At 40.5% G+C, this 16,523-nt stretch overlaps 1 protein-coding gene across 3 annotated transcripts in view; it reads right to left on the reverse strand.

Moving 5' to 3' along the window:
* Window positions 1–8,643: 8,643 nt before the first annotated feature.
* The window catches only part of vamp4 (vesicle-associated membrane protein 4), a 28,008-nt gene continuing 20,128 nt past the window's right edge, over window positions 8,644–16,523 (reverse strand). For 2 of the 3 annotated variants that reach the window (XM_063002149.1, XM_063002147.1), the window contains exons 6-8: window positions 12,227–12,306; window positions 11,265–11,316; window positions 10,715–11,108 (exon numbers count right to left, since the gene is read on the reverse strand). In XM_063002149.1, the coding sequence (XP_062858219.1) occupies window positions 10,969–11,108; window positions 11,265–11,316; window positions 12,227–12,306 (272 nt within the window). In that variant the 3' untranslated portion in view covers window positions 10,715–10,968. Of the gene's footprint in view, window positions 10,536–10,714; window positions 11,109–11,264; window positions 11,317–12,226; window positions 12,307–16,523 lie in introns of those variants that run through there. The other variant, XM_063002150.1, reaches the window with a different exon arrangement.

Raw genomic sequence — 16,523 nt, forward strand, 5'->3', positions numbered from 1 at the left:
TTAGGACTTCTTTTGAGACCTAACCTTGGTGGACTTTGAGGTATGGTTGGTATCACTGTCCTGTTGGAAGGTCCAATGCTGCCCAAGCTTCAGCTACCTCACAGAAGGCATGACATTTTCTCCTAGGATTTTGTGATATTGAATTGAATCCATCTTGCCCTCCACATGCTGCAGGTTTGTTTGTTTGTTTGTTTGTGTATTATGATTTTAACGTCATGTTTTACACTTCGGTTACATTCATGACAGGAGCGGTAGTCACTCATTACACAAGATTCATCAGTTCACAAGGTTATATCGAATACAGTCTTGGACAATTGTGTATCTCCAATTCACCTCACTTGCATGTCTTTGGACTGTGGGAGGAAACCGGAGCACCCGGAGGTAACCCACGCGGACACAGGGAGAACATGCAAACTCCACACAGAAAGGACCCGGACCGCCCCACCTGGGGATCGAATCCAGGACCTTCTTGCTGTGAGGCGACAGTGCTACCCACTTAGCCACCGTGCCGCCCATGCTGCAGGTTTCCAGTGCCAGAGGAAGCTAAGCAGCCCCAGAGCATCACTGAGCCACCACCATGCTTCACTTTAGACAGGGTGTTCTTTTCATTATTTCCTTCATTTTTCCTTCTCCATACATACCACCGTTCAAGTGGCCTGAAAAGTTCCAGTTTTGTTTTATTGCTTCACAGAACTGAACCCCAAAACTTCTGTGGCTTATTTATATGGTTTTAAACATATTGGCAGCAAATTTTCTTGTGCCTTTGGGTCAGCAGAGGTGTATGGAGACCTTCAGTGTTTATTATGCGCCTTACTGTGCAATCTGAAATCACAGTGCCTGCTGCCACCAAATCTTGCTGCAGGTTTTTTGAAGTCATTTAAGGGTTTATGACCACCTGCCTCCTCAGGAATCTAGAGGCAGCTGATGATAACTTCTTTTTGCACATCCAGCTAGTGTAACCAGTGTTTCTTTAACTTAGAATATACAAACTATGCTTCCAGCAGTATCTCTATCTTTTTGTATTCTTCTGATTGTTTATGCAAGGTAGTTTTCTCTTTTCTTAATTTTTTGGTATCTCACTTGACTTGACATAGTCAACAATGTGTTTTAACTAATACACACCTGATGTGACTAATGAAGCCGTGGTAACTTGGTAGCAGTTAGGGTATGAGGGAGGCTGTTATTTGTTCCAGCATGACTGTGCACCTGTACACAAAGTAAGGATCATATAGACATGGTTTTGACAAGTTTTTTTAAAGATGGGATTCCAATAGTCTGCACAGAGTCCTGACCTCAACCCAGTTAACCACTTGTTTGGATGTACTGGGATGTTGATTGCAATCCAGGTCTTCAAGTCCAACTTTAGTGACATCAAGGCTACGCCTGACTGCACCCTCCATTCTACTTAATGTGCAACTATACTATTTGTAGAGCACTAATTAGACATAAATGTTTAGGTTTGTTAAAGACATCTAACCCTGTGAAATTGTTGCCTTTAGGTGTGAGTATGAAGATGTAGTGGTGCCCTTTTCACAGTATGTCCCTTCCTTGCACCAAGTGTTCCAGAAAAGACTCCAGATCTACTGTGACCCAGCTTATATGAAGATGCTACTAAAATAAATTAATACATTGAATAAAGACATATTGTGGACTTACTTCTAGCCTAGGAAAATAATTTAAATATTTATTCAATATAAAGCTTGCCCCTATTTTCAATTATTTTAACTTTAACCAGTTGCTAGTTAATGTTGGTGGTAAACAACAAATTGTGTACGGTTTCTGTCTGTGTTACTGTGAACGTGTTAATGTTTAAAGAGAGTCAGATGAGGATAGTGAGTATGGAGTTCTCTGTACTGTTTTCTAATTCTGGTGCTGTGTGGTTTTTGTGGCCCTATCGGTTTGCTGCTGATGCTTCGTCATAGGGGGGAACCTTCCAGTAGGACATTTTAGACATACACTGTTAAGAGCTTGGGTTACCCCCCTACCACTTGAGAACTGCAGATGTACAGAAGGGCACAACAGTGTGGCATTTGGGACCAAATTGGCTAGTTATAAATTGTATATGTATAGCAAAATTATCATTTTGTCTGGTTTTATGAGTTATAGGTGTGTGTTTAAGTAAACTTTCACTCCTTTTTCAAGTCCTGGTAAAATATTGTCAATTACAGCATTTATTTACAGAATGTACACAGTGTTTTCAGACCTTAAATATGGCAAAGATCATTCATATCAATTTTTAAAGAGCACATTACAAATGTTTTAACTTACATACAGTATATGTAACAGATAGATTTACTCATTTACGTACTTGGTGAATATATAAATAGAGAAGGGAGAGGGGGGTGACTGAAGTTCTGGGCTGGATTGGTGCCCTGCCTGGGGTATGTTTATGCCTCACACTCACCGCTACCCTGACCAGAATAAAACAGTGATAAAAATACAATGAAAACATTTGCACAGTGGCACAGCCAGTACAACATTGGATATAGAGTTCCTCACCTACAGTCAATGTTTGTAAGGCGTTTGCCATGTTCTCTCTGCCTGCATGTGTTTAACATACAGAAGGTGGATTGGCTACTCTAATGCCTTTAGTAAATTTGTAGGTAAATGCTTTAGTGAGTTGCCCTGTGATGGATTTGTGCCTTCGAGTTTTCTGGTGTACATTTTTCTGGTTGACCAACGATGAAAAAAAACACCATCATGGTGTGGCTTGGGGCACAGATAATAAAGTGTGTTCCAACATTGGTCTTGAAGACCCAAGTTTGATTGTTGATTTGGTCACTGTCTGTGAGAGGTTCTACCTATTCTCCCTGTGCCCACATGGACTCCTTCCCACTTCTAAAAACATGCAAACATTATTTGGTGAGTGAGTGATTTGCACCCTCTCCAGGGTAAATTCTTACCTTGTGCCCAGTGTTTCTGGGTGGCACCAGAACTTCGACCACCCTGACCAGGATGAGGCAGTCAGATGTTTTATTAAATGTTTAAAAAACATTTGAAAAAACACACCCACACCTACGACAGGTGAAATGAATTCCTTTTTTAGCAGCTGTCAGTAATACTAAATATTTTCCAGACTGACCTGAGCTGGAAGTGTGTGTGTGTGTGTGTGTGTGTGTGTGTGTGTGTTCTCACTGAACAACACTTAAATAGTCTGGAATCATCATAAAACAAGAGACAAATATCATGGAATGTGGGAGACAGACTGACAGAAGTCTTTTGTTAGCTTTTGGCATATTGAGATGTTAGCTAATGTTTTCTCCTGATTGAACTTGAGTAGCATGAACGTATGATGAGGAACTCTTGGTAGAGTGTTGTGAATGATGTACCTCCAGCATGTCAGTAAGGGTTTCCTGTGGTTTATGTTTGCTTGGTTCCTTGCTTGATTTGAAGTGAATAAACACTCTCACACTTGCACAAGGAGAGCAATAAAAATCAAAACTGACTTATGTAACTGCTGGGAAAAAAGGACGCTTTATTGGTCCCGTGGCTCGACACTAGGGAAATCTGCTAAAGTTAATAAATGTTGCTCTATTTAAGCCAGCTATTGAGCCATTCTTCCCTGTTTCCAGAACGGGACACAGCACTCTTACATTCGTATAGAGCAATGATGCTCAATCATACCTCACACCAACCATCCAGGCAATTTTCTTGATTTTACTACTCAGTAACATAAAGATCAACTGATTAAGCAAATAAATCAGGTGTGGCTCATGCCTGTTTTATATTCAAAAAACCTGCAGCCCTGTGACTATTTTTATATAAGACTGCCATTAGTACAGAGCAATGTTACTACATTTTATACACAAATAGGGTCCTTTTTATCCTTTAAACATGAGTATAAGGAGGTAGCGTAGACCAATTTTAACAAATATTAAAGCAAACTTGTGAACATTCAAGCACACACACACTTACTCAAATACTGTATCTTAAGTTCCTTAAATTAATATTAATTTATTAGGATTTTAACATCATGTTTTACATACTTTGGTTACATTCCTGACAGAACAGGTCACCAGATCACAAGTTTTAATGTCAAACACAGTCATGGACAATTTTGTATCTCTAATTCACCTCACGGGGCGGCACGGTGGCTTAGTGGGTAGCACTGTCGCCTCACAGCAAGAAGGTCCTGGGTTCGATCCCCAGGCGGGGTGGTCCGAGTCCTTTTTGTGTGGAGTTTGCATGTTCTCCCCGTGTCTGTGTGGGTTTCCTCCAGGAGCTCCAGTTTCCTCCCACAGTCCAAAAACATGCAGTCAGGTTAATTGGAGACACTGAATTGTGAATGGGTGTGTGTGTGTATGTGTGTGTCTGCCCTGCGATGGACTGGCGTCCCATCCAGGGTGTTACTGTGTGCCTTGCGCCCATTGAAAATCTGGGATAGGCTCCAGCACACACACCCCCACCCCGCGATCCTAAGTGGATAAGAGGATAAGAAAATTAATGAATGAATGAATAATTCACCTCACTTGCATGTGTTTGGACTGTGGGAGGAAACCGGAGCTCCTGGAGGAAACCCACGCTGACACAGGGAGATCATGCAAACTTCACACAGAAAGGACCCAGACCACTCCACATAACCCAGGACCTTCTTGCTGTGAGGCGACAATGCTACCCACTGAGCCACCGTGCCACCCCCCTTAATTTAATAACTGATTAATTAAGAGGCAGCTTAGTGGTTAAACTACTGAACTACTGTTTGAGAGGTTCACAAGTTGCCAGTGTTGGGCCCATTAGCAAGGCCTTTAACATCCAGTTGCTGACATGTATGCAGTCACAATTAAAAATCATGTTGGCTAAAAGTGTCCTCCTAATGTAGTAATAATAACAATAGTAATAAACCTCACCCTTACACTCAGTCTGTAGAACATAAACCCTCATTAACCTCATCAATTGGGGTTTCCATTGCATACTCCAGTACTTCACAAAAACTTGCACACCAACACTGACCTCTAATTTCAGCTGTGAAGTATGGTGAAAGAAGCATCGTGCTTTAGATGCTTTGGTGCCTCAGGGCCTTTAACTCTCTGTTGCTCAATTTGTGTTCAGTTATAATTGTAAGTTGCTGTGGATACAAGCTTCTGCTAAATGTCATAAATGTAATACTGTATTTTGTAAGTGTGAAAATATTTTAAAATTGATGCTTGTAACACTCAAAAAAGTTGGGACAGGCAAAATAAGAATGAAAAGTTTATTTGTACATAAGTACATTTGCAGCATTTAGCAGACGCTTTTATTTAAAGTGACGTACAATTAGACTGAATACAATTTAAGCAATAAGGGTTAAGGACCTTGCTCAGGTGCCCAACAGTGGCAACCTGGGAGCGGTAGGGCTAGACTAATACCTTAACTGCTGAGCTACCTCTGTTTATAGAATATTTAAGTTATAAAAAAGTGACCATTGTAGCATTCCACAATAAGCAGGTGAATTTGTAACAGGTATGGATGTCAAGTTCAGATTTAAAGCTGAGTTCCAAATCTTGTTTTTATCCAACTTTTCTGAAAATGTGGTTTGTACATTCAATATACATTAAAGAAAACCATCTACTGGTGTATAGATTCTAGTGATCAGGTATTAAATAAACTTTTGTAAGTCGCACTAAACAACACTGGCATGAAGAACATAGTTAAAGGGGTCAACCTGGGAGAAAGGGCAAATGTAATAAAAGAAGAGCTTTTAAAAGGAAAAATCGTGCACACAGACCTGGCAGGGAAAGACAGACTTCAGATCAAAGCAGGTTTAGTAGTGACAAGGGACTTAGCAAAAGAAAGGGCTTTAAAAATGCCAGGAAAGAAAGGTTAGGTGAAGTATTTAAGGCAGCAGAGCACTTAGTTTAGATAAAGTATTTCTGTGCTTAGTTTAGATTATAAATTAATCAGACAGATTTGTGGGTGTGTTGTGGGTGTTTTTAGGGAAAAACTGCATAAATGACAGCACAATCAAACAATGTGAAGACAACAGTAATGGTGTACAAAGTTCTATGTTGTTCTTTGTACATTTGTCACTGAAACCCCAATACCCCACTACACCGATCAGCCATAACATTAAAACCACCTCCTTGTTTCTACACTCACTGTCCATTTTATCAGCTCCATTTACCATATAGAAGCACTTTGTAGTTCTACAATTATTGACTGTAGTCCATCTGTTTCTCTACATACCTTTTTATCCTGCTTTCACCCTGTTCTTCAATGGTCAGGACCACCACAGAGCAGGTATTATTTAGGTGGTGGATCATTCTCAGCACTGCAGTGACACTGACATGGTGGTGGTGTGTTAGTGTGTATTGTGCTGGTATGAGTGGATCAGACACAGCAGCGCTGCTGGAGTTTTTAAATACCGTGTCCACTCACCGCCCACTCTATTAGACACTCCTACCTAGTTGGTCCCCCTTGTAGATATAAAGTCAGAGACGATCGCTCATCTATTGCTGCTGTTTGAGTTGGTCATCTTCTAGACCTTCATCAGTGGTCATAGGATGCTGCCTACGGGGCGCTGTTGGCTGGATATTTTTGGTTGGTGGACTATTCTCAGTCCAGCAGTGACAGTGAGGGGTTTAAAAACTCCAGCAGTGCTGCTGTGTCTGATCCACTCATACCAGCACAACACACCACCACCATGTCATTGTCACTGCAGTGCTGAGAATGACCCACCACCCAAATAATACCTGCTCTGTGGTGTCGTGGGAGAGTCCTGACCATTGAAGAACAGCATGAAAGGGGGCTAACAAAGCATGCAGAGAAACAGATGGACTACAGTCAGTAATTGTAGAACTACAAAGTGCTTCTCTATGGTAAGTGGAGCTGATAAAATGAACAGTGAGTGTAGAAACAAGGATTTTAATGTTATGGCTGATCAGTGTATATACACTGTCGAGTCACATTATTATGACCACTTCCTACTTTTGACAGACGCAGCGCATAGCTCATGAAGGAAGTCACGTTTCGTGAGCCGGCTTGGTGGGCATATAGGTTGTGTTAGGCACTCTTAACCAATATGGGCATCCTTGCAGATCATGTACACCCACACATGCCGATTGTCTTCCCTGGGACAGACTGGATCTTCCAGCAAGACAATGCGACATGTCACATGGCTAGAAATGTCCAACATTGGTTGGAAGAGCATAACCAAGACTTCCTAGTACTATTACCCTGGCCCCAAATTCCCCAGACTTGAACCCAATTGAGCATCTGTGGGACCACCTCGATCGTCGTGTTCACTCTATGGATCCTCCCCCACACACCCTCCAGCAGCTGTGGAATGCACTGCAGTCAGCATGGCTCCAGACACCTGTGACAACCTACCAGGACCTTATTGAGTCACTCCCAGCCTGTGTAGCTGCTGCCCGTGCTGCACACGGCGGTTACTCTGGATATTAACTGATGGTCATAATAATGTGACTCGACAGTGCATATATTTTTTTTATCAGAGACTTTGTGTAGTCCATGTTTGATGTCTAAGTCTTGTACTGGAACATATTCCATTTTGTAGTCTACTACAACAGCATGGTGCAAATTGTAAAGTATATTATCACCTGCCTTGTTATTGTCATGTTTTACACTTTGGTTACATTCATGACAGGAACGGTAGTTACTCATTACACAAGACTCATCAGTTCACAAGGTTATATCAAGCACAGTCTTGCACAATTTTGTATCTCCAACTCACCTCACTTGCATGTTTTTGGACTGTGGGAGGAAACCGGAGCACCCGGAGTAAACCCACGCAGACACGGGGAGAACATGCAAACTCCACACAGAGAGGACCCGGACCGCCCCACCTTGGGATCGAACCCAGGACCTTCTTGCTGTGAGGCGACAGTACTACCCACTTAGCCACCGTGCCGCCCGCCTTGTTATTGTTTAATTTAGAAATACAATGGCTGTACTGTAAATGATAACATCTGATAAACTGCGCGGCGTCTGCTAGATTGATCAATTCACACTGACCACACATATTCAGTTTTACAGCCAATTTATTTCAAAACACAAAAGTAGTTCACAGTTCGTCAAAGCAATTCCAGTAGGTAATAAATATTTACGTATAAATTAAATACAAAATAATAGTAATTGAAGCAATACAAATGTACAGGTGTCTCTACAGATGTTGCCCATGCCATCACTTACCTACGCTATACAGACTTGATTACACATTTAACCAGATTGATTCAGTTATAAGGAATGTATCTCTCATCACACGACTCTTGTACTCTCGTATCACACAACAGCTACCAACTACCATGGGAGGGTGAGAGCCAACAAGTGCTTTATCAAAAATACATAAAGCCAGTCGCCCTCGTTTGGCACCCTGTGCAGTTCACTTTTAGAAAGATCGTCGCACTTGGAACAATGTACGGTGCAACCTGTGCCTGTGCTATTCCATAAATTACTTTAAAGATGCACAAGACTGGGGTGGCTAGGGGTCACATCAGTGATAGACGAAACTTGGAGGAGCAGTAAGCAATGCTTCTCTCATGGACTCCAAAAGAATTTTGGGAAGCTCACACTATATCTAGATGATTAGATACACCGATCAGCCATAACATTAAAACTACCTCGTTATTTCTACACTTACTGTCTATTTTATCAGCTCCACTTACCATATAGAAGCACTTTGTAGTTCTACAATTACTGACTGAAGTCCATCTGTTTCTCTACATACTTTTTTAGCCTGCTTTCACCCTGTTCTTCAATGGTCAGGACTCTCCCAGGACCACTACAGAGTAGTTTATATTTTGGGTGTGGTTTATTCTCAGCACTGCAGTGACACTGACATGGTGGTGGTGTGTTAGTGTGTGTTGTGCTGGTATGAGTGGATAAGACACAGCAGCACTGATGGAGTTTTTAAACACCTCACTGTCACTGCTGGACTGAGAATAGTCCACCAACCAAAAATATATCCAACCAACAGCCCCCCGTGGGTGGCGTCCTGTGACCACCGATGAAGGTCTAGAAGATGACCAACTCAAACAGCAGCAATAGATGAGCGATAACCTTTGACTTAACATCTACAAGGTGGACCAAGTAGGTAGGAGTGTCTAATAAAGTGGACAGTGAGTGGACACGGTATTTAAAAACTCCAGCAGCGCTGCTGTGTCTGATCCACTTATACCAGCACAACACACTAACACACCACCACCATGTCATTGTTACTGCAGTGCTGAGAATGACCCACCAAATAAATAATACCTGCTCTGTGGTGGGCTAACAAAGTATGTAGAGAAACAGACGGACTACAGTCAGTAATTGTAGAACTACAAAGTGCTTCTATATGATAAGTGGAGCTGATAAAACAAGGAGGTGGTTTTAATGTTATGGCTGATCGGTGTAAATGCATTTTGTGTCAGATGAGTTCATATCCCAGTCAGTATGGTTTTATACAGATTTTAATTCGCCCCTGGTCGATAAAACAAGTCAAATAAGTATTCAAGTTTGCATAGCTTTACAGCAAAAAGGTTCATAAAACCAGCATGCCCCTCAAAGGTACCTTTCTGAATTAAACCAGTTAATAAAAGGAAACATAGATTTTAACTGAAGTGCCTTTAGAACACCTAAAAATCAAACTCACCACAATTAACCGTGCTCATTTAACCTTGCTTTGAAGACTTTCGTAACAACTTGAAACTTGAAAATGGTAGTAGCAGCTGAAATTTAAAAGCATCTCTTTTTTTCTCCAGACAAAGTTGTACATGTTGAAACAGAATATTAGACTACATACAGAGTGCAAAAGGGTAAAATCAAGATTTCAAGGGTAAAATCAAGGTAAAGGGTGAACCTGTAAGGATATGCTTCGTAGTCTTGCTGGTAGGCATGGGTACAATGGTTTTGGCCTCTGATTGGTCATAAATACACAAAATAACACAAAAAATATTAACACCGATCATCAGTCTGAAGGTATGTGGACATCTCTGCTAGTTACTATGTTTAGGTGTCAGTTTGGGAAAAGGAACTCTGGGTTGAATTGGAAAGTCAGTTACGAGCCAGGCCTTTTTTTATCCAATATCAGTGGCTTAAATCACAAACACTATTTTGACTAAATGGGCAAATAGATCAAAAAACCTTTTGGAAAGCCTTCCCAGAAGTGGGAAAACACTTCATATTAATGCAGAATGCAGATGGTTTTGGAATGTGCAAATATTTTAGACAACAGTATATAAATAACTTAAGTTTCTGAATAAAGCAGAGTGTCCAGCAGAGTTTGTGTGCGTGTGAATAAACTGGTGCGTGACGCCTCACTTTACGCCGTGACAGTGATATGCTGTGCCATCACCTTGACCTTGTTGTTGTCAATCAATGAAGGGTCCATAAAACTTTCACTCAGACACACATTCCAACACATTCATACATACGTGCATACACACACGCACTCTGCTGCTTTCTTATGAAGACGATCCTCCTGAAGCTTTAGATGAATTACGGGGCCAGCAGTTTCACATTCTGAGAAATGACAGGAAGGGAGGAGGAGGAGGGTAAAAGAACAGTTAAAGCCTCCTACCTCCCACCTGAGAACTAGTGATACTTCAGTATGACTGGAACTGAAGTGAGAAAGAGAAAGAGAGACAGATATTAGAGGTATTAGACGACATTAATAAGTGCAGCTCCAAAAACTTTGGCATTCATGATAGATGTGTCAAAATAAAAAGAATAAAAAAAATTAATAACGAAAGAAAATTTTTATTTGTGGTTAATCAGCTCTCACATTAAAATTGGGGGAAATGTAACTTTTTAGTTATCAGTGTAATCCATATAAAAAAATATCCAGCTACTTAATAATTCTTAAATATTCTTCCCGATTTAGCACACTCAATATTGTCTCCCGCTGCCACCAGAGATACCACATTGCATCCGAGGAGAGCACGTCGCTGTACACACCTCTTCTGACACGTGCACAGCCCTCCTCTTCTCGCCCCTGCTTTCTGCACAGGCGCCTCTTCCACCAATCAGGGTCCTTACACAGTGTATGAAGACCTACACACACACACATAGTCCCGCCCCCACCCTGCAGATACGGTGGCCAATTAGTATCTGCTGCAGGCACTGCCAATTATGCCCGCTAGATGGCGCCCAGCCGACCGGAGGCAACACCGAGTTTCGAACCAAATGTACCTCTATTTTGACCATATCGGACCATTAATTCCTGTTCCAGTCAAAGTTTAAGTAGCATCTAGTGAGCTCTAAGCTCCAGATATTTCTGCATTTAAAATTATCTGCGAAATTTAATAAATTAAGGATTGGCAACTAATCAAGATCAGATTTATACTTACTGATTATAATGAGTAGCAGTATGACTACCACTAACGCCACAATCATCTTCATCTGAGGAAAAGAGAAGGTTCATATTTATGTACGTTCAGATTATGTTCATATAAAAACCACATCATTCTGAAAACAAATGCTGTTTCATGGGGGAAAACAGTGCATTTTAAATATAGTATTGGTTAATCTACAAACCCCATTTTCAGAAAAGTTGAGAAGAATCTGTGACTTGTTTTCTTCTTTTGAATCCTTATTTAACTGACAAAGTAGAAAGAAACAATTTCCAGTCTTTTCACTGATCAGCGTCATTGTAGTTTGTAAACATGTCATGTCATGATTTTCTGTTACCACCTGTTGTGGTGTGTAGCTGGCATCAAATTCTAAATGTGTTTCTATTTACAAAAAAGAATGAAATTGATCAGTGAAAACATTAGAAGTCTTTTTTTCCACGTTTACCAGTGAAATAAAGATTCAGGAGAATTAAAAAAAATCATAAACTCTTTTACAAAATGTCCCAACTTTTTCAGGAATGGGGTTTGTATATATTTTAAAGCCAAGTAAGTGGATACACCTTTAACATTACATTCACATTTGTGGCATTCAGCCTTTTTTTAAATCTAAAGCAACTTAAAATACAATACAATTCAAGCAATCAAAGTGACAACTTGATGATAGTGGGGACTGGACCAGCAACCTTCTGATTACTAGTCCAATACCCTAACCACTAAGCTACCACTGCCCCTATGTCCATATCCATGATGCATCCAGCAATACAGACCTGGTCAGCAGTCTGCATTTTTTTTATTATTCCCAAAACAGATGGATAGGATTGAGGTCAAAGCTATGTAAAGTCTAGGCAAGCTTCAGATTACTAGGCCAGTACCTTAACCAATGCCCCCTTCTAATTAATGTACCCCATCCATAGTACAAATGTCATTCCCAGGTGGTTCTGGGATAGTGAGAGACTTACCTTCATGTCTTTCCACCACATCCTCCTGTGTAGCTGTTTGGCCCGACTGCTGAATGCAGATGCATTGTCTGACAGGCTCTCTGGTAATTACATAAAAGAAAAGAGGTAGATGATGTAAACACCAAAACAATGGATCGTTATCCATGTAAAATACAATTATGAAATACACATCTCAAACAAGATCCTTTTATTTTATGAAAACAAGGTTTTGGGATTAAAGTTTTTTTTTTTTAAGTTGTTTTGTGTCTGAGGAAATTTGTTTTATTTATATAAATTTTTTATAAAATGTAGTATTTATACATAGTTCTACAAAAAAAAAGTAGTATATATGCATAATTCTACAATTACTGACTGTAGTCCATCTGTTTCTCCACATACCTTTTTAGTCTGCTTTCACCCTGTTCTTCGATGGTCAGGACCCCCACAGGACCACCACAGAGCAGGTATTATTAAGATGGTGGATCATTCTCAGCCCTGCAGTGACACTGACATGGTGGTGATGTGTTAGTGTGTGTTGTGCTGGTATGAGTGGATCAGACACAGCAGTGCTGCTGGAGTTTTTAAATACCGTGTCCACTCACTGTCCATTCTATTAGACACTCCTACCTAGTTGGTCCACCTTGTAGATGTAAAGTCAGAGACGATCGGTCATCTATTGCTGCTGTTTGAGTTGGTTATCTTCTAGACCTTCATCAGTGGTCACAGGACGCTGCCCAAGGGGCACTGTTGGCTGGATATTTTTGGTTGATGGACTATTCTCAGTCCAGCAGTGACAGGGAGGTGTTTAAGAACTCCATCAGCGCTGCTGTGTCTTATCCACTAATACCAGCACAACACACTCTAACACACCACCACGTCAGTGTCACCATGTCAGTGTCATAATACCTACTCTGTAGTGGTCCGGGGGGGAAGACCATTGAAGAACAGGGTGAAAGCAGGCTAAAAAGTATTTAGAGAAACAGATGGACTACAATCAGTAATTGTAGAACTACAAATTGCTTCTACGTGGTAAGTGGAGCTGATAAAATGGACAGTGAGTGTAGAAACAAGGAGGTGGTCATAATGTTATAAATGATAAATGGACATTCCATTAATTGAAGATGAAGATTTATCTAAAATCTATCACACAATCAAACGTTTGCCATAATTTGCAAGGAGTCTTTTACTGTGGAGGAATTTTGGTCCACTCTTCTTTGCAGAATGGTTTTAATTCGGCTACACTGAAGGGTTTTTCGAGCATGATCATTTTACCACAGCATCGCAATGGAATTCAAGTTAGGACTTTGAATAGCTGAGTAGCTCAAAAGAAACAAAATTAAGGTTTTAGAGTGGCCAAACTTTACATCATTGTCCTGCTGCGTAACCCAGTGTTTCAGTATTAGGCAACAAACTAAAGGCAGAGACGCTTCTTCAGGATTTTCTGACAAAAATCAGAATTCATGGTTCCACCATTTATAAAAAGTCGATCAGGTCCTGCAGAAGCAAAGCAGCTGCATACCATCACACTACCACCACCGTGTTTGACTGTTCATATGACGTTCTTGTTAGGGAATGTGGCTCTTGCTGTACATCAAATGTGGCGAGACCAATGTTTTTCCAATAGCTCCAGCTTTGACTTATCAGTCCACAAATGTTTTTTTTTTTCCCTCTTTTTCCCCCCAATTTTTATCCCCCAGTCTAGTCGTGTCTAATTACCCTGAATGCGTCCTCTATACTGATTTGACCCTTCACCCCTGACTGAGGACGCCTCTCAACTGACTTGCGCCCCCTCCGAGAAAGTCGGATCATAGGTCCTCATAACTGGTGCGACTGCACGAGTCGAGTTCATACACTTGACGGGCACTGTGCACGGAGGGCCACACCCCCATCAGCATTATTCCTCAGCCCTGTGCAGTCGCACCAGTTATGAGGACCTATGATCCGACTTTCTTACCCTCTAACCCTGAACAACAGCCAGTCGTTGTTCATGCAGCCGCCCAGCCTAGTCGGAAAGGCAGAGCTGAGATTCGATACGATGTATTCGAAACCCCAACTCTGGTGAGCTAGCGTACTTTACCGCTGCGCCACCTGAGCGGCCCAGTCCACAAATGTTATCCCAGAAGTCGTGGGGGTCATCTAGATGCTTTTGACAAATGTGAGTCAGCAGTGGTTTAAAGACATAAATTAAAAAAAAATTAAGGACTGTATGTATTCAAGGGGATCCGTTAATTTAGACAAAATGTTTTATATCAGGCCTTATTAGGCCAAAAAGTCTGGGAAGCACACATTAATAAATCCTTTCTGTGTGGAGTTAGCATGTTCTCCCTATGTCTGCTATGGGAGCTCTGGTTTCCTCCCACAGTCCAAAGACATGCAAGTGAGATCATTTGGAGATTCAAAATTGTCCATGACTGTGTTTGACATTTAACTTGTGAACTGATGAATCTTGTGTAACAAGTAATTACCACTTCTGCCATGAATATAACCAAAGTGTGTAAAACATGACGTTAAAATCCTAATAAATAAATAAATTAAATTAAATTAAATATAGTAGCTCAATGATTCCAGTGAATCATGAGAAACAATTCAATATTTAGATTGAAATTTGTTATGAAGGCTACATTTTTAAAATGGGATTGGACATTGAAATTTAAGAATGTGGGACAGTAAGCAGTGCAATATCTTTAAAAAAAAAAACTGTCATAGATAAGCTGCTTTTAAAATATACTATAAACAACTTTACAACAAAAACAAAACATTGGCTTCTCTATATTTTGATGCAATAAAAATCTAAGCAAACAATAGCATATCCACTATAGACAAGCTGTAGAACAGACAGTTTAGAGTCTGAAAGAATGAAGACTTTGAGCTCTTTTTCCACTTTGCCACTATATTGGCCCTGCTTGCTTCCAGAAGACGCTTGTTGACATTCACTGGCCTGCTGGGAAAGCAGAGCGCTCCAGGCTGCCGATTTGGCTCTCTTTCTTTATCTGGGATTCATCTTAACCTTCGTTAACAAGCTAGCAGTGATTGCAATAACAATGTTTAACTTCAAGAGACGATGTCGGGACATTACTGAGTGCAGGAGCAGAAAGAACCTTGACAAATTTCCCAAAGGCAACATACTGGCACGGAATTGTACTGAATGGGAAATGTTGTTTTTGTTAGTTTTCAACTGTGATTACATGGTTTGACTAATGATGCTTTAATAACAAAAACAATAGTACTTTGGTCAGGAGATCTGTAGGGTGATCACTGATTCTGGCATGACCTATAGCAGCCTAAAGAGCAGTAGGGTGTTGAGCTACTGCTTTTGTCACTATCACTAGTTTGGCATTAACAGTGACGTTTATCATCTAATGATAGAAACACATGACATTTGGCAAGTTATTCAATAGCTTTAAACTCTCTCAGGACTGGTACTGCTACAGTGCTGAGAAAGAGTATTTGCACCTCAACTGATTCTTTTATTTTTGTTACTCTTTCATAATCAAACTTCCCAGACTTTCCAACTAATTTAATATAAGATAAAGACAACACAAGTAAATACAAAATACAGCTTTAAATTATCATTTTTATATCACCAATGTGGAAAAAGTAATTGCCCCCTAAACATAACAGGTTGTGCCACCCTTGTCAGTAACAGCTGCAAACAAACGTTTGCCATATTTATTTATTATTATTTATTATATAGGATTTTTACATCATGTTTTACACACTTTGGTTACATTCATGACAAAAACAGTCATGGACAATTTTGTATCTCCAATTCACCTCACTTGCATGTCTTTGGACTGTAAGAGGAAACCGGAGCTCCCGGAGGAAACCCATGCAGACATGGGAGAACATGCAAACTCCGCACAGAAAAGGACCTGGACCACCCTACATGGAGATCGAACCCAGGACCTTCTTGCTGTGAGGCAACAGTGCTACCCATTAGTGCTATATATTAGTTTTCGCTATAGATATTTTGCTTAATAAGGTCTTTTTTATTTTAGGGATGGCTTTCATATTTAGGGATTGACATATTCAAAGAAAAGGGCAAATAATATAATACTGTCAAGTAGCTAATAAGACATATTTATTTATTAGGATTTTAACGTCATGTTTTACACAATTTGGCTACATTCATGACAGAAACGGTAGTTACTCATTACACAAGATTCATCAGTTCACAAGTTTAATGTCAAACACAGTCATGGACAATTTCGAATCTCCAATTAACCTGGTTGCATGTCTTTGGACTGTGAGAGGAAACCGAAGCTCCCGGGGGAAACCCACGCGGACATGGGGAAAACATGCAAACTCCACACAGAAA

The sequence above is a fragment of the Trichomycterus rosablanca genome, chromosome 9 (genome assembly GCF_030014385.1).
Source record: "Trichomycterus rosablanca isolate fTriRos1 chromosome 9, fTriRos1.hap1, whole genome shotgun sequence".
NCBI lineage: Eukaryota > Metazoa > Chordata > Actinopteri > Siluriformes > Trichomycteridae > Trichomycterus > Trichomycterus rosablanca.